This window comes from Aquarana catesbeiana, linkage group LG07 (genome assembly GCF_042186555.1).
Source record: "Aquarana catesbeiana isolate 2022-GZ linkage group LG07, ASM4218655v1, whole genome shotgun sequence".
NCBI lineage: Eukaryota > Metazoa > Chordata > Amphibia > Anura > Ranidae > Aquarana > Aquarana catesbeiana.
Window position 1 is genome coordinate 66,895,225 of NC_133330.1, and position 21,364 is coordinate 66,916,588.

The 21,364-nt window shown below is 41.1% G+C and overlaps 1 protein-coding gene across 3 annotated transcripts in view; it reads right to left on the bottom strand.

Moving 5' to 3' along the window:
- The window catches only part of CACNA2D3 (calcium voltage-gated channel auxiliary subunit alpha2delta 3), a 1,508,837-nt gene that overhangs the window by 107,274 nt on the left and 1,380,199 nt on the right, over positions 1 to 21,364 (bottom strand). For all 3 annotated transcript variants that reach the window (XM_073592282.1, XM_073592284.1, XM_073592285.1), the window contains one exon: positions 12,622 to 12,692. In XM_073592282.1, the coding sequence (XP_073448383.1) occupies positions 12,622 to 12,692 (71 nt within the window). The remainder of the gene's footprint in view (positions 1 to 12,621; positions 12,693 to 21,364) is intronic.

The window sequence follows — 21,364 nt, forward strand, 5'->3', positions numbered from 1 at the left end:
TTGCGGCTTCACTGCCCGTTTTTTGCTACTGCGCACGCACGAGCGGCGTGGCGCTCTGTGAATGGCCCCATGGTGTCCTGGAAACACACACAGTTCCCAGAAGACAACGGGGCTGCTCACCGAGGAGCAGAAGACGCCACGGAAAAGGAATAGGCAGATTAGGAAGACTGCCTAGCAACAAGGGTTTAGGTAAGTTCAAAAAAAAATTTTTATTTCAAATGTTTTTTTTTATTTTTTTTTTGGATTTTTGGTGTAATTTTTTTTTTCAGGGTGGCCCTCCACTTTAAAGAGGTTGTAAAGCCTAAACATTTTTAACCTTAATGCATTCCTTACATTAAGGTAAAAAATGTTTTGGTGTCAGCATTCTCCCCTCACTCTCCCTTTTACTTACCTGAGCCCTCATTTGATCCAGCAGCGTGCATGCCTGCAGCTCTTCTCTCCCCTCACTTCCGGGTCTCGCTGGCTTTGCTGGGGCACCGGGAGCCATTGGTTCCCAGTGCTGTCAATCAAAGCCAGTGTTAAGGGAGCGGGGGGGGTGCGGGGGCCAAGTCCCTCTGTCTGTGTTAGCAGGACTCGGGTGCAACCACGCACAAGTGCCACCATGGGAAGCGGCTTCCCATGGGGGCACTGGACACAGGGGAGGGGCCAGTAATGCCGGTGGGGGACCCGGAAATAGGAGGTTCGCGGCCGCTCTGTGCGATTCCATTGCACAGGGCAGATAAGTATAAACTTTTTTTTTTTTTTTTTTTTATTACCTTTACAATCACTTTATTGTGTAAATGTAACACGGCTAATTCTCAGAGATCACAGCACTGATCTTCATTTCTCATCAGAAGGACAGAACCATCTTTTTTTTTTTTTTTTTTAGAAATGATCAAGAATCAACTTTCTGGACTGAAATGCTGGCTCGGACATCTTTCAATTCCTGGTTCCTGTACAGTAGATTGCTACAAAACTGTAATGTTGCAGTCTGATCAGTAAGGAAGGGGATACAAAGGAAATGCTCCCTCCTGTCTGCAGCTGACTTTTTATATCAGGTCAGTCTAGAAAAAGTAGCTTAATAAACCCAAAAATGTTTGCTAGTTGTTGAAGCGTCATACTGGCTTCAAACATGTGAGCCACTACATGGATTTAAGTGGTATTAAAAACAAGACCAAAAAAGTAATCTAATGTGGCGTACCAATCATTAGATGTGGTGGCTGCATTCATTTTCTTTTTTTTAGACTTTTGTTCCCTCTGTTTTCACCTGGTGATCTCATCAGTACCACACCTCCTGTATTAGAGAGCCCCCTCTCTGGATGAAGGAGCACAGGGGGCACCTTTGGACAGCAACATTGTCAGTCTGGGGGGGGGGTGTTAGATGTACTAGCAGATTTAGATACACTAACAAATTGAAGACAAACTCCAGCCCACACTGCAGTTACACAAACAGTTACAGCAACAGTTGGGATAAAGGTTTTACATTAACCACTTCAGCCCCGGAAGATTTTACCCCCTTCCTGACCAGAGCACTTTTTGCGATTCGGCACTGCATCGCTTTATCTCTCAATTGCGAGGTCGCGCGATGTTGTACTAAAACAAAATTGATGTCCTTTTTTCCCACAAATAGAGCTTTCTTTTGGTGGTATTTGATCGCCTCTGCGGTTTTTATTTATTGCAACAATTTTGAAAAAAAAACGCAATATATTTTACTTTTTGCTATAATAAATATCCCCCAAAAATATATAAAAAAAACATTTTTTTTCCTCAATAAGCGTATATTGATTGGTTTGTGCAAAATTTATAGCGTCTACAAAATAGGGGATAGTTTTACGGAATTTTAATTTTTAATTTTTTTATTAGTAATGGCGGCGATCTGTGATTTTTATCGGGACTACGACATTATGGCGGACAGATCGGACACTTTTGACACATTTTTGGGACCATTGGCAGTTATAAGCGATATAAAAATGCACTGATTACTGTAAAAATGTGATCAAGGGGTTAACTGTGTTCCCTAGTGTGTGTTCTAACTGAAGGAGGAGGGTACTGTCTAGGGGAGATGACAGATCTCTGTTCATACTTTGTATGAACACACAATCAGTCTCTTCTCCCCTCAGAGAACCGGGATCTGTGTGTTTACACACACAGATCCCGGTTCTCGCTGTATCACGAACGATCGCGGGAGCACGGCAGTCATCGCGCCTGCTAGGCACTCGCATCGTCTCCCGGGGCGAGCAGCGTGCGCTCGCGCGCACCTAGTGGCCACATGGCGAAGCAACATAACATAATGTCATTTCGCCCAGCCGTGCCATTCTGCTGCAGTCTGCGGCGGCTGGTCGGCAAGTGGTTAAAGTCTGTTTCCCATTTCTGCATGTATGGTAGTTTTTCTTGTGGATCCGTACACACCATATGACTATAGATTTCTGAGATCAGGCCCCTTCCTTGTGGAGTTTTATAGCAAATTTGTTCGTAAAAAGATGAAGGGGGGGGGGTGGATTTCAGATGTTTTATAGTGAGTGGTATAGAAGTGTCTAATTTATAAAAACCTGCAGCGTTCACTGTTTGGGGTTTGATATGACATTTTAAGGGAAGAAAATTATATAAAAATTGACTTTTCTATAAATTTTGTTAATAAAATGAGACCATTATTGTACCAGCAGGAAAATTCAGGTGAACTACAGTTTGAGTATTTTCTGACTGCTTTCCCATCTTCCCTTGGAATTTCTCTGAATGCAATCTATTAGACAGGCACCTAGGAGCAGCCTAATAACGCGGAAGATTGTGACAGAATAATAACGCATAATGTTACATTTTTCATCACTGAAGTAGTTAAACACAAATTATTTCAGGAAACAATTACATCAGTTCCTTTTATCAACATGAAATAGCTGTAAAGTGTTATTTTTTCAAACTATCTTGATGTCATTTTGTTTTTTTAAGGAGTGCTTTGTGGCTACCTGTATCCCTTCCTGCTGATTATAGCAGAGGAACATTGTAATTGTCTGTTTTCTTTTAGAACTAAATTTAAACCCATTAAAGGGGGCAGTCCACGTCTGATGCTGTTCCCTCCAGCTTTTTAAAATTGGCAGACTTTTTTTTTTCCCCTGCTACAGATACCATGCCTAGGGCGTAATGACATATCCAACATCTTATTTTAATCACTGCGCAGAGACTCGTGATATGTCATTACCGACGCTGTCCCAAAGCAGCTTTTTTTTAAAGGTTTTCACCACTGAAAGTTTGGCTTTCTGTTTTCATCTATCAATAATTTTTGGAGACTGATTTTTTTAACAGTAAAAAAAAAGCGTAAAGTGTAAAAAAAAATGTTTTGTCTATTTTTATATCAGGTAGATGTAAAATACTGCATCAACTTTTTGCATTCTTCTTTTTGAGCCAGCAGGTGGTACCTAAAGTAGAATTCAAGCTGAACTATAACTATTTTTTTTTAATTGTCCCCCCCCTTCTACCTATACAGCCATGATTAAGCGCCTTTAATGGTGCGAAACGCGTCAGTTATCATCTGGACCTGTGTCTCTGATTGATATATGGATTAAGCTTTATTCAATAAAGGCATTATTTTGGAGTGTGGCAGTCTTTTTTCCATTTTTCTGCCATTTACCTATACTGCCTACCCTGTGAAAAAAAGATCTGTATACTTACCTTTTTTTAGTCTGCTCCGGTCATGTGTTCTCTGTGTCAGTGAATGACAGCCACAGGGGAGAGGAGAGAGTAGCAGCAACGGTTGGACTATAAGGAGAGCCTATGGGTGACGTCACTGCTCTCGAAAAATCCCAGCTGTTGGTGAGTGCTCCATGACATGGGGGAGCTGCAGGATCACATGACTGGACTGGAGTGGACTTAAAAAAGGTAAGTATACAGATCTTTTTACACAAGGTAGACAGGACAGGTAGGAGGAGAGGGAGGGAACATTTTTAAGAATAGTTAGTGTTAGGCTTGAATTCCACTTTAAAGATTCCATTCACATATTTACAGGCTACTATTTGCCCTTTTGTTTGAACACAGTTGTTTACAATCCTCAAAAGCTCAAGTTGAAATTTAACAGAGAACTGGATGACTTCTTATTTCAAAGCGCAAAGTGTTTTATTTGTCAAACAAGGATTGTATATATACATAAAGCAAAAAAAAAAAAAAAAAAAAAGAAAAAACAGATGTAAAACAACAATGTGCAAACTAAAAAAAATTTAATAAAAATGACCCAGACCATTATAGTGTACCTATATAATAGGAACTACCCTTTAAAAACTGTCTGAAAGACTTTCAGCTTGGAACCTCCAAGACATGATAGATACTAGATTTAATATAAAAAAAACTTTATTGAAATAAATTTGGAGGCTGCCATTTCTCACCACCTGAGAATGCTTTGCACCTGGATGTCTCTGGCTTCAATACTTTGAGTCACTGACCTAAATCACGCATACAGAGACTGTGCAGGGAAGTCCTGATCTACAAACTTACTCTACCAAGTCTTAGATGTGATGGCTGCATTAGCTTTCTTTTTTGTTTTTTCCTTCTTTTATTTTCACCTGGTGATCTGGTCAGTAAGTCTGTACAAAGAGACTGACAGCGAAGTCCCAATCTACAAACGTAAAGCGGTACTAAAGCTAAAAGCAAACATTTGTTATATTACAGCTCACCAATTCTTAGATGTTATGGCTGCATTAGTTTTCTTTTATTTTTACCTAGGGATCTGGCCAGTATGTCTGTTATTTTTCAACAGGACAAGCTGTTCTGCAGATGTAGCAGTTAGAGGTTTGAGACAAACCACTTACCACTGATGGGGTGCTTATAGTGATTTATTTATTTATGTAAAACCATTATCCCAAAAGGAAAAAAATGCTGCTATAGCTATTTAAAAGGCACTCTCATACAGGAGGTGTGTTACTGGCCAGGTCACTAGGTGAAAATAGAGGAAAAGCCTAAAAAGAAAACGAATGCAGCCACCACAACTAAAATTAGTAAGCTGCATTGTATAAAATTTTTAGTTTTGGGTTTAATACCACTTTAAGCCAAAAATGATTCACATGGTTGAAGTATTTTGGGAAGTGGAGGTCAGCAATGGCTTCTCCATGTTCTGTTAGTGCCAACATCCACCCCCTCCTTGTCCTACGGAGAAAGAGGTACATGCATAAGATTTTTTCAAGTATGAAGAACCATAGTAAAGGTGACAATCAGGTCCCTCGGTGATAATAAGTGCCTTTCCTGGACACTTTTTTCCCCTCCTAGATGGTTAATAAATGGTCCAAAAATATCAAGTGATGTACAAAATTGTGAGCATTACTTCAAGCTGTTGATCTATCTATGGTCTCTCTAATAATTCCACAGATCTAACCTTACAAAATAGGAAATTGTATAGGATTCATCTGTAATCTTCCATTAGATTTAGCAAACTGAGTTGGCAATATGAATAATATGCAGGTTTCATGTGATGCCTGTATACACACATATCTTTTTGAATGCCTATATTTTGGTTGCAATGCCAGTTTAGACGGCATAATTTAATTACAAGGGGGGTTTCCACTTTTAGCTTGCATTTAAAGAGAAGCAAAGGAGTAAACAGAACTTGCAAAGCCACGATTACCTGTTTAAAGACATTTTTACTTGACTGCCCAGGTCCACCTGTAAGTGCGTTTCCAGTGCATTTACTCTTCCAAGGGCCACCTCAACTTCCCAAGCTTATTGCAATAGAATATACTTACCAGAAATGCAGCTCCCAGGCATCTTAACTCAGTGGCCTGCAACTCTTCCAAATCTTCTCAGTCCCCCAACTTGTCTTTAGCACATTCATTGCTTGAAAACCTTTCACTTCAATTGAAGATCCATATACAGTACATCTCCTCAAGCTGTTGACAGGCTTTCCATTTGAAGTGAATGGCGTTCAGGGCTTCAGGCTGCAAAAACGAAAAGATTTTGAAGAGTTGTTGTGTGGTTCAGGCTGCACACAAATGATTGCCAGGGAACTGATAAGTAAGTATGTCCTGTAGAGAAAACATCGGATGTGAGGGACCTCAAAGAGGTAAGTGCAAGAAAACTCACTAAGCGGTGGACCTAAGGAATCAAAAAAGCAGATCTGAAAGACACCTAATCAACCTAACGTATACGTACTGTAACAATGTGCTTCTATTCCTAAACTCACCAACATCTACGAAGACTTGACATATCAGCCACTCATAAGGATAAGTAATATTATGTAACTATTTCATAGCTAATTGTGAAGCTCAAACTAATAGTTTGGCAACCTCAATGTCAGTTCCACCTTAAAACTTTTTACATTAAGTCTATACATTTTTTTGTGAAAGTCACTTCTACAAGATATTTAAAGAATCCTTCTAGGTTTGAACTGACACATTGTAGAATAAAAGGCATATCCCCCTGGAAAATATTTTATTGCTGAGATCACTGATGCAAAGACGGCACCTTTATTGCTTTGCATTTACTGTACAAAGCAATGTTTACACTGTACATTGTGTGAAATCTTAAATGCCTTTTGACAAGGGGAAGAGGAAATTTGAGTAATTACCAGACTACAAAGTCTTTCCCTGCTTTTGATGTGCTATTATGTTAGAAGCCTGGACGTGCCACATGGATATAATATTTGCAGTGTTTGAATTAATTTTTAGCTGGTGATATCTGTACCGAAATAATAGATGAAAGGTGGATACTGTATATAATTTTGTAGCTGGCATAACAAAAGTGCTTTTTCCATGTACATTGGTGGAATCTCCGAAAAATACAGACAAGCATTAGGACTGTTTAATAGTGACATAAAAGTATGGAGTAGCATAACAGAGCAAGTCTAGGTTTAGCTGCTTCTTGGAAAGTCTGATTGGTTATAAATATTGTCTAGAACCAGGACTGAAGGTTAGTGGTGATAGGAGGCTTCCAGGGCTCCAGAACCACAGGCCTGGCCACATTTTTGACCAGTGTGCACCTTCTTTTTGCATGTAAAATACACACCAATTCATCAGCCCTAGCTTCTTGCAGGAGGTTTCTAAATGCTTCTTTACCTTGTCACTATCTGCTTCTTCTTTTTTTTATTTTTTTATTTTACTAGTTGCTTTGTCAGTCCCATGACCAACTCTTTACTTAGTGACCAGGAGATTTCCTTTCAGGTTTAATGAGGCTAGCGTCACCATTCCTAAGGAGCCCCTTGCAGTTTGCTGAGGTCTGCTTTGTCTGGGCCTTGATTTTGATATGTTTGGTTTGGGAAGCCCTACAAAGACTTTACTCTCTTGGCAACCTAGCTCTCAGGGTCATAGAGGGACACATAAGTCTCCACCCTAAAACATAGCTGCAGTCTCCATAGAGGAACATCAAAAAAACACTAGAAAATTGCTGTAAATGTGACCAGTCTGTCAAATCTGGTAGAGGAGTTATGTGTGGGTATGGACACCAGTGGCAACTCCATATGCAGATTTAAAAAAAGCACGTAGGGTACAGTAATCTCTATTTGTTAAAAACAGCTCTAAATATGCCTGAGCCTCCCACAGGAGCCCCATTACCCAACACATACTCACTCTATGCCAGCCTTAGTGCAGATGTGTTAGATTGGCAATTTGGGTCTGAGTGCCTGACATTACTGTGAGATTACCATTCTCTGCTGAACTCTGGATCTTTTGTGATGTAGCTATAATCATTATATTCATGTAACATGTTAAGAACAGACTGGCCCCCGCACCCCCCCCCCCGATTCCCAGATCTGACAGCTAGTGGGGATCTTCTCATCCCAACCCTGCCCCCCCCCCCGTTAGCTGTCACAATTGAAACAAAAGGGTGCAGAGCCCGCCCCCCTGCTTCACTCATTCACAGTGTCCTGTGAATGGAAAATTACAAAGTGCAGCAGCCATTGCGGCTGTCAGCTTGTAGTTTTCAATGAACTGTCACAGCACTGTGGCGTGCCATGGTAGTTTATTCTCTCTTCTTGCCAGATTGTATCTGCTTGCCCACAGGGGATGTGTGGGCACACAGATACACTGGCTGCTGAAGACCTTTATGGCACCAGCGATCTGCTGATCGCTGGCACAATGCTTTGCAGGCTCCAAAAAATCAAAGAATAAATGCAAACTTTTTTACCTGCAAAAAATGTGCATTTATAATTTTTTTCTAAAAAGTGGACTTATCCTTTAAAGCTTGTAGGAGGAGGTTTCATTCCCCTCTGACTGTCCTATGAGGCTACATGACCCCTGACATTCTGTCTGGACAGTGCTGATTGGCCCTGTGGTGATCATATATACTCCCCCAAATAAAAAAAAAATAATTATCTTTCAATACACATCAAACTGAGCATGTGCAGAGTGCCCCCAAGGATCTGTATTATCAGCAGATGGATTGGGGACAGTAAAAGAAGGGGAGGATCAGAGAAGACAGGATCAGACGCTTTTACACAATGAGGAAGATTAGGATCCACAGTGCGTATAACAAGCATGCTTTACTGCATATACAGACTCATTTTAATGTTCTGGGTTTAGCAACACTTTAAAGTCTATTTTAAAGTTATGAAAAACTGACCTAGCATGAAGTATGAAACTGACCTTCTGTACTTTATTCAACTTTATAATGCCTACACCAATTATTTTAAAACATGAATATAATTCAGCAGTCATTTTACCCATGAATAAGCAAAGCTCTACTGACTTCCATCATTCAATCATGTGACCACCTACTGGTTAAACCTGGGTGCCTCATATTATCTTGCACTTCTAAGACCGCGAACTTTGTGATCAAAGACCACAGATTTCTCAGTCTTCAGTAAGCAGAGAATCATTGTCTCTCTGCTCGGCCCCTCAAGTGCCTACTGGAGCAACAGGCTATGCATGGGGTAGGGACAACTTTAGCCTGCTGTTGGCTAAATATGGGTTACAGGAGTGCAGAACGAATTGCACTCCTGTGATCGCCAAGAGAAATAGGACCACAAGAGCTTTGGCCCTACTTCTCCTTTAAAATTAAACTCATAAAATACATTATGCCTGCATAGGAGCTGCAGTTACTGAGGATCATAGTGAAATTGTGATAGAACTGTTTTTCTGAGAATCACAGACTACTGAGCTAGTTATATTCTATTTTCTACTTTGAGGATCACTGCACATGCTTTGCACTGTGTAAAACAAGGATTTCAATTCTGATAAAGAGATGTAAAAAAAAAAAAAAATTGGCAGACACACATATCCTTCGTGTCTCTGAAAATACAGTGGAAAGCAGCATGATGGAAAGCCAACAATCAATGATACGTTAAGAAGAGCAGTATGAACCCTAAAACCAGAAAAGGGTAGAAGATACCAAATGCAATGTTCCCTTTAAAAATGTGGTAATCCAGCCATTTGTCACCATTACTATTGGGACCGATATTGCTGATCTACTGGCTTCTAGTATGCTGGCTGCAACAAGTATGCCAAGTCAAACTGAAGTCAGAGCTCTTGCTCTGTATACTTGTTCTTGTCAGTGATTCGGAAAGTATTGAAGTCAGAGCAGAGGGTCAAGCATGAAAGCATAGCTCCGAACTTTCCCTGATTTGGAGGGACTGTCCCTGATTTGGAGCAATGTCCCTCGGTCCCTCTTTCCTCCTCACTTGTCCATCATTTTGGTCTGATCCATATAGATGTATATAAAATGCACTTTTTACCTTTCAAAAAGTGTTTCCCAGTGCTAAACCTTTCATCCAAATTCTAAATTGCTGCATTTGTAAATTGTAAAGGCCAATATAAAGGAATAGTAGTGGTAAAAAAAGCCCTTGTGGATTTAATTAACCTTCTTTTTTTTGAGGGTTAATTCTCCTTTAAGTGGGTGTGGCAGGAGGTGTGTCCTATGCCTACATATGTTTGCTAGTAGGTGTCCCTCATTCTCATCTCAAAATGTTGGGAGGTATGTGAAAGACAGGCAACTAGCACTGTCAACAGTGGCAGGTTTCCTGCTAAAAAAATGGGCTGATGTGTTGTGGATGCATTTAAAGAAACCTGTCCTAAGAAAGTATGGAGGCTGCCCAATGCTAACCCAGACTAGGAGCTTTAAATTCACTGACTTTCCTGCTCTCTAGGCTTGCTCCTGCAGTTTAAAGTTTAAAGCTGGCCCTACATTAATCTTTTTTTTTCGTTCAACCAGGGGGTTTGTTGACTCCTGCTGTGCTATTGTGTTCTGAAGTGTTCCTAGCTGCCAGAACATACTAATCAAGGTTGCCGGCTATAGCCAGAGGCGCTGCGGGAAAAACCCAACAGGGTGGTTGTACAGAAGTCAATCAGTAGATCGACTTCTGTATAACCAACATGCCCATATATGGGTTGAAATTCATCCAGTTCCTGCTCAACTGGCCGAATTTTGATCCATCTATGGCTACCTTAAAGTGTTACTAAACCCAGGAGCCTGCATTCACTATATCTGGTCTTCCACGGTACACAGAACATGGAAATGCAACTATTTCAGTAAATATAAACAGCAGTATATAGCAGTCTTGTGACTTCTATCAGTGTCTGATTAAAGCTTGTAGGAAGACTTTTCATACAGCACTGGCTATCTTATCAGGATGCAGGACCCTTGACCCTCTGTCTGGACAGTGCTGATTGGCCCTGTGCTGCTCAAATGCACCCTTCCAAGAAAAAAAAAACTCCCTAGTAATACACACCAAACTGAGCATGTGCAGAGTGACTCTAAAGGATCTGTTCTATCAGCAGATGGATTGGGGACAGTGGAAGAAGGGGAGGATCTGTGCATACAGGATCAAACAGCCTTTTTACACAATGCAGAGGATTAACACCTTAGGTTCCACAGTGAGTATAACAAGCATGCTTTACTGCATATACAGACTGATTTTACTGTTTTGGGTTTAGTAACACTTTAAGTTCAACCTGTCACAGAAGATGAAAAAGTAAAGTAAAGCCCTGTGAGCCGAATGCCGGCCAACATCGGCTGGTTCAATAAAAACGGGGCGGCATTTGGCCAGTGTATAAGCCAGCTGGTCTGACAGAAGCCGGCCACTGTCGGAAGTGCATGCTGGAAATCCCCTCGCCTCGTTCCTGCTGTACATACCTCTGTGGGTGATTAGCTGTCACTGCCCATGAAGAAGGTGCAGCAGTCTGATGATTTAAAAGCCCTGCATTTCTCCCCCATCAATATTTAAGGCTTCTAGGATGGATCAGAGTGATATTGATTGGTCACATGCTGGCATGTAACAATTTTAATCAATTGGAATTGCTCTAATCCATCCCAGACGCACTAAGGAAAATCATGGAAGAAGTGTGGGGCTTTCAAATCCAGTCACTGGCTGCATGGACAATGACAGCGAATCACCCATGTAAGAGCGTCAGGGAACGAGGGCGGGCGTAGGGTGATAGTTCACCTTTTTACTTTCTGTGAATAGGTGATCCAACACTTTACAGAATTGAAGTCAGTTAGCTACCATTTTTAGAGGGAGGTCGGAAATAACAGCCAACATATTTATCTCAATATAACCTTGCTATATAAGTAAATTGTATGAAGCTAGAGAGGGAATAATTACCTTTTCCACTTTTTGCCCAATTAACTTCACTCTGGGAAACAGACCCATCTGGGATTGTCAGTCTCCTGGGACCTCCTACTAACCTCCCCTAATTTTAGGAGATAGTAAGGGGTGTAGAGAGCCACAGGAAGAGCCAGTAAGAGCTGCAGGGCATCCAACAGATCCACGCTCCAGATGTCTCGGTTTCCCAGCAGACTATGGTGGACCTTTTATCACCAACAGAATATAGTTCACCAGCTCGAGTGGTGGTAAAAGGAAAGTATTCCCTCTCTTCTTTATAGGTAAGGTTCCTACCTATGAATATAACACGACTGTGTTAATGTGATACATATTCTCCCATCATTTGCATCTACTAAATACAATACAAATGCATCTACTGTACACAATGAATTTAAGGTGTTCACTTGGCCTTTAAATTCTCTAGATCGCAATCTATTCAAGCATCTGTGGGATTTGCTGGCAAAACAAGGCTGATCCATGGAGGGCATCTCGCTACTTACAGGAGTTAAAGGATCTGTACTGACACAGCAGGATACCAGATTCCACAGCATACCTTCAGAGGTCTAGGGTACTACATGCCTCAATGGGCAAGGCTCAATATTAGGTGGGTGGACATATTGGTATGGCTGGTCAGTGTACACTTTTCAATGTATTCACAAAATGTACTTGCCCACCCAACTAATGAAAGAACTAAATCTGGTAATCAATTCTTAGTAAATACTGCAGACTTGGAGTATTGGCTAAGTCAAATGTAGCTGTTTGAACTTCAATAATGAATCTGTAAGCAATTACCTTATTGGATGCAGATCTTCTAAAATACACATTTTCTAATTTTGCCATTTTTCACAGAATTCCTAGGAATTATCCTTGTATTTTCTATAAAATGCTACCCATTTGACCTGGTCTAAGTTCAAATAAAGAATCCCTGAGTTGATCAAAAATCACAATGTAAAAGAAACAGATTAAAACACAACACGTTTCATTGCTTTGAATATATTTGGTGTGTACACATACGTTTGTATAAGTACCTAAAAAAAAAGGAAATGATTGAATATCTACCAGATGGACAAAAGAGAATCTCTTTAACTCGGAACATCCTATCCATTTTTTTTTTCATAAAATATGTCAATGCATACCTTTTAAAGGAGCCCATTGTTAGCAATTTATTCATCACAGCACCTTCTATTTCTCCAAAAAACTGTCCAGTCTGGTGGAAAATAAAAAATTAAATTAGTAGGAATACTTGTGGAGAGAGTCAAATACTGCTACATAATACAAAGCATTATATTTAATGGGTTGACCTATGATCTTAAAGTACGGTAATTGTAAATGCTCAATTTCTTTTTAAATAAAAGAAACATGTTCACCTTCTCTGATCCTCCTCTTCTCAGGTCCCCCAGTGTCTCTCCTGGCCCCTCCCCTCCTCTGCGGGTGCCCAGAGCAAGCCACTTGCTCGAGGCACTTGTGTGGGCTCGTTCCAGTGCCCTGCTCCCTCCTCATTGGCTGTGATTGACAACAGTGGGAGCCAATGTCTGCTGTGTCTGAGCCAATGAGGAGGAAGAGAACTGAGAGAGCCTATGGTATAGGGGGCGGGGGGGAGCACTGGTTAGGTCAGTGGAGCTGCAGCATGCAGATGGTTTTCTACCTTAATGCAGAGGATGCATTAGGACAAAAAACCTTCTGGCTTTAGAAAGGTTATTATTAAAAAAAAACAATTGACTAGTATTGTAAAGTGTAAAATGTATTTTTCTTGCCTCTGCCTGCTACTGCATTAGATTGTATCTAATCCTAAAAAATAAAAATGAAATATACTTCAGCCTACCAGTCCTTGGATGGAGTGACTACGCTATTTTTTATGGTTTTGCTCTCTTTCACCTGGTGATCCTGCCAGATACACTTTTTTTATCCTAGGGTGACAACACTCAGTTAGGGCTTGTTTACACATGCTTGGCCCTCTCAAGAGAGATCCACACTGGATTGCTTTTCAGAGGATGTTTGACAGGCGGTGAGGAGGCATTATTTCAAATTTTTAAATGTAGTAGAAAACAACCATAGTAATTCCCCGAGGTGGTGAGCAGTTGGTGAACTGGCTTGTAGTGTCCTATCATCCGAGCAAACATTAGATGCAAGAAAGCTGGCAGCTCGATCTTCCACAATGAATACATTTATTAATCCAGGTGTGGTACAAATAATATAGGGTTTACGCGTTTCGGCGTGTAGCCTTACTCACAGCCTTGATGGCTATGAGTAAGGCTACACGCCAAAACGCATACATTTCGTATTTATTTGTACCACACCTGGATTGCTAAATGTAATCATTGCTGAAGATCGAGCTGCCAGCTTTCTTTCAGGTATATGTTTGCTCGGGTGATAGGAGGACACTACCAGCCAGTGCACCGACCGATCACCACCTCTGGGAATTACTATGGGTGTTTTCTACTATATTTAAAATTCGCAATAACGCCTCCTCACCGCCTGTCAAACACCCTATGAAAAGCAATCCAGTGCGGATCTCTCTTCAGAGGGTCAAGCATGTGTAAACAAGCCCTGAGTTATTATGTAATTTGAAAACCCATGCTCTGCAAACTCTTCTTGAATCTAAAAGCAAACTGCATGAATAAAAACTTCTACCTTTAACCCTAAAGCTGCTGACAAAACCAAGTGCTAAAGAATATCCAACTTGGTATACAAATATACGTGTAAAAAGCTGAGCTGTGCTAAAAACCCACTTAATAAAGTCAATAAGTGCAAAATACATAAAAACCAATACATATAATCATGAAGTGTTAACACTTGTGTAATCTATATGAATAACAAAGTGCGGTCACATAAAGTGCAATAAGTCCAAATACCAAACGCAAAAATACTATAAAAAATGCATCGAGTTTTAAAGCAGTGCTTCTGAAATAAAGTGCCAAAGCTCATCTAAAAAGAAAAGTGCCCCGTGCGTCTCTGGATTGGTCACACGTTGTGCTTCCACTTTCCTCCACCAGGGTTCACACTCAGCGGCGGGAGTAGCACTTGTAACACTTAGGACACCAGCACAGTATCAATTTCCTCTCAATTCTGATCACTAATCCTCCCAGGACACCATCGAGATAAAGTGCTCAATTCCCATGTATTATAAAAAAGCAGATCAGGGAAATATCATAGCATGATATGTTTTATTAATGTTAAGCCCCAGAAAATAAAAATGTGAACATTCATAAAATAAGGTGCCTCCCCTAGCACCCCGGAACGACCTGAAGATGCTCTGTTCAGGAACTGCCGAATGATCTGGAGCCAGCATACGTTCCAAACGGAGGAAGTTACGCCACCACCGGAAGTCCCGCCTCTATGTGTTTCGTCACATCCGGGACAGCATCAGGAAGATGTCCTGGGAGGTTTAGTGATCAGAATTGATACTGTGCTGGTTACCTACTTGTTATAAGTGGTCTCCTCCTGCGGATGAGTGTGAACCCTGGTGGTGAGAGTTGATGCGCACAGTTTGACCAATCCACAAAGACACACTGAACACTTTTCTTTTTTGGAGGAACTTTGGAACTTTACTTCAGAAGAACTGCTTTAGGTTAAAAACGAGCCTCAACTGCCTGCTTTTACTATCCCCCAACCACAAGTGTAAACTAAGCCTTATTGTACTTTGTTCATAGAGGAGCAGCTTTGTCACCCTACACTGTTTTTCTTATTTGGACTACAAACTTCCCCATATCTTCTTATCTCCATAACAAATGGGGGGAGGTGATTTGCAGTTCATAAAGGAAAATTAGGAAGGCTGATAGCATTGTTTGGGATTTCAGTATAGTGCACATTGGATTCATGGCGGGTTTATTTCTGTACTTGCAGCAAAATGACAGCCTGAAAAAAAGAAAATGAATACATTCATCATATCTGGTAAACTACAACATTTAAAGTGTTATCGCTTGGGTCTAGATATACCTTAAAGTTAACCCCTAAAAGGGCTGCTCACCCTGGAACCTATTAGTGCATGACTACTGTCAATGAACAAATCTATAGTGTTCGCAAATGGAGTTTCTCTGACACTGTGTATATACAGTATATTTGTTGGTAGACTCCTTAGCACATAGCTTTATCACATTGAACTCCAAAATGTTTGCTTGCGATACAGATGGGGAGGGCTAGAACCTCTGTCAGGTCTTCACTGTCCTTGTTGTAAACATCCCTGCTCTTCCTGTCACCAGTGGCATTGCTATGAGGGTGCGGACCGCAACTGGGTGACACCCGCCAGAGGAGTGACATCATCCCATCCATGACAGTGCATGGATCGGCGCAGCAGCACCAACCGCATCATTTACAGGGGCCGGTTTGGGGTGCGCACCATGGCCGTGCATTGCCGGCCCCAAAGTAGCCTGCCCAATGCCCTGCAGGGCACTGTATCGGGCTAGAGGGAGAGCCTGATGCGCTAGTCTGCCCAGTGTCTACTGCTCTGTCCTGAGATTCACGCAGATGTGGCGGTGTGGTAAAACACGGTGGCCCTGTGGTTGTTGTGGGGGTCTATGAGCAGACCCCCCTGTCCCCACATATAAACTATTTCATTTTGATTTATTTCTTTTTGGGTGGGAGGTTCCCCTTAAAGCCAGAACAACTACAGCTAAAAAGCTGACCTGCCATCAAAGCCAATGATTGCCTCACCCGATGGTGAACACTAAAGTGTTAAAGAGAATCACTCAGTTTTAATAAGGAAATATAAGTCTTCTCATACCCCTAAACAATGCAAACGGCACATCCAAGAATTTTAGATTACACAGGGAAAAAACCCAAATGTCTTCAATTTTTAGTCTTTCATGTACAAATGTTCAACATTTCAGTGATGAAGGAATGTTCAGTATGATGACCAGAAGAAGAAGAACAATCTCATGCTGTCATCTTGCTGTCACATTGAATTGCGATCATCTGATTTGATGGTAGATGTTCTCAGCATGATTAGCGGAACATTCTACACACTGTGTTAATGCAATACATTTGAAGAAAGAGAATAAAAATCTGTTGACAATGGTTTCTGTGTGTATTGATGATTACGAAGCACACTGTAGTGGTTTCTCTCCAGTGTGTATCACCCCACTGTACCGAGCCCCAAATAAGAAAAAAAGGGATACCATGTCCAAAAAAAAGGGAATTTACAGGGTATGCAGACATTTTGTTATAAATGGAGAAAACTGCGCTTGACCAGAAAATATAAAACAGCAGCAGCATATAGTGCGATCACACCAAAATAGATATTCCTGTAAAAAGCTGCGCTCAGAAAGACTCAGTCTATACAAATGACATCAAGGAGATTTTCAAGTCCTTTCAAAGTAAGAACACCACCACCGTGTACTTCTAAGCAGTAGTGACAATCCACCGTAGTAGTTAAACCTGCTTACCAGATGGCAAGCATAAAAGGGCAGGTGGCTATAGCCCAGCCAAGGCCTTTTAGCTTGCTTGCGCTCCCGGTGTTCATATGGGGGGTAAATCTCCAGGCTCGCTTGCGCTGTCACATATCACCATTCAACACGAGAACCACGGATAACCCAAAAGGAAGAAGAACTCACCATAGTATAAAATCCTCTCTCCAAAATCCTAAAGTGCTGTGACTTTGTTCCCCTCCAGCAGAAGTACTACTCCATCCAAACCCTGGAGTTTGGGTTTGGATGGAGTAGTACTTCTGCTGGAGGGGAACAAAGTCACAACACTTTAGGATTTTGGAGAGAGGATTTTATACTATGGTGAGTTCTTCTTCCTTTTGGGTTATCCGTGGTTCTCGTGTTGAATGGTGATATGTGACAGCGCAAGCGAGCCTGGAGATTTACCCCCCATATGAACACCGGGAGCGCAAGCAAGCTAAAAGGCCTTGGCTGGGCTATAGCCACCTGCCCTTTTATGCTTGCCATCTGGTAAGCAGGTTTAACTACTACGGTGGATTGTCACTACTGCTTAGAAGTACACGGTGGTGGTGTTCTTACTTTGAAAGGACTTGAAAATCTCCTTGATGTCATTTGTATAGACTGAGTCTTTCTGAGCGCAGCTTTTTACAGGAACAGACATTTTGTTATATTTGTTTGAGAAGGGCAGAAAATACCTGATGACCCGGCCAAAATTATTCTTGCCTAATTAATACATATATATCTATAGATATATATCTATATCTATAGCTATATATATATAGCTATAGATATAGATATATATCTATAGCTATATATATATATTGCTCCTACTTTATATGCTTTGTTAAGTGAGTGTTGCCCTCCTAGGACAGAAACTGTTACTGGTAGGATCATAAGGTGACAATAAAGGACCAAAAACTGAAAAAAGAAAACAATTGCAGCCATCACATCTATTTACAGATAAACTGCAAATATGTATATATTATTAATATATTATTATTAGTATTGATATCTATTCATATAATATTCATATAATGTTATCATTCTCACAGTATCTCACAAAAGTGAGTACACCCCTCACATTTTTGTCAATATTTTATTATATCTTTTCATGTGACAACACTGAAGAAATGATACTTTGCTACAATGTAAAGTAGTGAGTGTACAGCTTGTATAACAATGTAAATTTGCTGTCCCCTCAAAAGAACTTAACACACAGCCATTAATGTCTAAACCGCTAGCAACTAAAGTGAGTACACCCCTAAGTGAAAATGTCCAAATTGGGGCTAATTAGCCATTTCCCTCCCCGTTGTCATGTGACTCCTTAGTGTTACAAGGTCTCAGGTGTGAATGGGGAGCAGGTGTGTTAAATTTGGTGTTAATGCTCTCAATCTCTCATACTGGTCACTGGAAGTTCAACGTGGTACCTCATGGCAAAGAACTCTCTGAGGATCTGAAAAAATTTTGTTGCTCTACATGAAGATGGCCTAGGCTATAAGAAGATTGCCAAGACCCTGAAACTGAGCTGCAGCACGGTGGCCAGGACCATACAGCGGTTTTTCAGGACAGGCTCCACTCAGAACAGGCCTCGCCATGGTCGACCAAAAAAGTTGAGTGCACGTTCTCAGCGTCATATCCAGAGGTTGTTTTGGGAAATAGACGTATGAGTGCTGCCAGCATTGCTGCAGAGATTGAAGGGGTGGGGGGTCAGCCTGTCAGTGCTCAGACCATACACTGCATACTGCATCAAATTGGTCTGCGTGGCTGTCGTCCCAGAAGGAAGCCTCTTCTAAAGATGATGCACAAAAAAGACCACAAACAGTTTGCTTTAGACAAGCAGACTGAGGAGGACATGGATTATTAGAACCATGTCCTGTGGTCTGATGAGACCAAGATAAACGTATTTAGTTCAGATGGTGTCAAGCGTGTATGACGGCAACCAGGTCAGGAGTACAAAGACAAGTGTGTCTTGCCTACAATCAAGCATGGTGGTGGGAGTGTCATGGTCTGGGGCTGCATGAGTGCTCCCGGCACTGGGGAGCTACAGTTCATTGAGGGAACCATGAATGCCAACATGTACTGTGACATACTGAAGTGGACCATGACCCCCTCCCTTCAGAGACTGGGCCACAGGGCAGTATTGCAACATAATAAAAACCCCAAACACACCTCCAAGATGACCACTGCCTTTCTAAAGAAGCTGAGGGTAAAGGTGATGGACTGGCCAAGCATGTTTCCAGACCTAAACCCTATTAAGCATCTGTGGGGCATCCTCAAATGGAAGGTGGAAGAGCACAAGGTCTCTAACATCCACCAGCTCTGTGATGTCATCATGGAGGAGTGGAAGAGGACTCCAGTGGCAACCTGTGAAGCTCTGGTGAACTCCATGCCCAAGAGGGTTAAGGCAGTGCTGGAAAATAATGGTGGCCACACAAAATATTGACACTTTGGGCCCAATTTGAACATTTTCACTTAGGGGTGTACTCACTTTTGTTGTTTAGACATTAATGGCTGTGTGTTGAGTTACTTTGAGGGGACAGCAAATTTACACTGTTATACAAGCTGTACACTCACTACTTTACATTGTAGCAAAGTGTCATTTCTTCAGTGTTGTCACATGAAAAGATATAATAAAATATTTACAAAAATGTGAGGGGTGTACTCACTTTTGTAAGATACTGTATATTAATATTCAAAATTAAACAAACAATTAAAAAACACAATAAATGTGTTTAAAAGGTCAGTGTGAGATCAGGGAAATCCTCTCCATACTCCAATGCACAAAACACTCCATAACGTTGTGCTATACTTCTATCGCAAGGGAATCACGCCGGTAACAACTCCTTACAAGCTGCACGCATTCATGCAAGCTGTGGTGTAGTGATTGCTGTAAAGATTTCAATGCTGGTTTACCTGCGTGCTGGGTTGAGAATATTGTACAGTTGTTTTATCCATGCTTTTATTGTATTATTAAAAATGGCATTATGCTATGTGGATCTCTCTCCTTGGTTTCACGTTTGCATGATGGAATGCATTGTGCATTTGACAAGCATTGTCTGACCTTCTTTTAACTATGGAGGTTGACATTTCTGGTGAGTCTGTTTCCATCGGCTTCCAGCTGACTGTGACTTCCTTGTGAATAAAGGACACGCTTTTGGTTGTATTTATAAAAAATTCCCATAGCATTTAGTCTAGTGAAAGTGCAAGTACATTCGTTCTGTGTGAAAGGGGCAAAAAACAAATATTATGAGGTTATTTCCTGTGCTGGTCAATTATTTTTAATTTTAAAAACTGAAAACGCCACATTTGGCCAGTAGATGGAGCTACGTATCGTAAGAATGTCCTATGACACTTAATGCCATCTACTGGCCAAATGCGGTATTTTTAATCAAACCAGCAAAGGAAATAACCTAATAGCATTCTTTATTTATTTATTTTTTTTTTGCTCCATTTGCACAGAACAAAGGTTCACACCCTTTCAGTTTGAAAATCGCTATGCATTTTTTTTTTTTCATAAATACACCCTTTAATATAGCAACATTTTTGTGAAGTATTTTGTGAACTGTATGGAACTTTGTGAATTATGTTTGTAAACTATGGATGATTAAAGTGCTTGGTTAAAAAAAAAAAAATAACAAACATGTCATACTTACCTGCTTTGTGCAGTGGTTTTTACACAGAATAGCCCAGATCATTCTCTTCTCAGGTCTTCTGCTGGCGCTCCTGACCCCTCCTCCCTGCCAAGTAGCCTGCTATGGTGGAACCCAAACAGGCTTACTCCCAAGCCACTGCTCTGTGTGTCTATTCACCCACAGAGCAGTGGCTCGGCCCCATCCCCTCTCAGCCCTCCCAGCCCCTCCAAATACTTACCTGTTCCCCACCGTGTTCCAGCGATGTGCATAAGAGCCTCAGCTCTCGAGGGACTCTCCCTCCTCATTGGCTGAGTCAGTCACAGCTAGTTCGTCAATTGTGCCCACTGCTGTCTCAGCCAATGAGGAGGGAGAGTCCCCTGAGAGCTGAGGCTCTCATACACATCACTGGATCGCGATGGGGCCCAGATAAGTATTAGGGGGGCTGCTGCACAGAGAAGGTTTTTTATCTTAATGCATAGAATGCATTAAGAAAAAAAAACCTTTAGCTTTTAGAACCACTTTAAGCAATTTGCACTTTATTATTACATAAGTACATAGTTGGTCAGGTGGGAAAAAACACAAATCCATTTAGTTCAACCAAAAGAAAATATGAATAAATTGAAAACTTTCATATCCACAATCCTACTCATAGTTGATTTAGAGGAAGGCAAAAAAAACCCTATGAAGCACGGTCCAATTTGCTCCAGCAGGGGGGAAATAATTCCTTCCTGATACCCCAATCGGATATTCCCTGTGGCAACTATTCCTGGTGCTATTACCTATAAATGCTTGATTGATTAATTTATTATTGATTGAGTATTCATAGGATGGATTTTTCACTTTATTAATATTATGTATTTATTTAT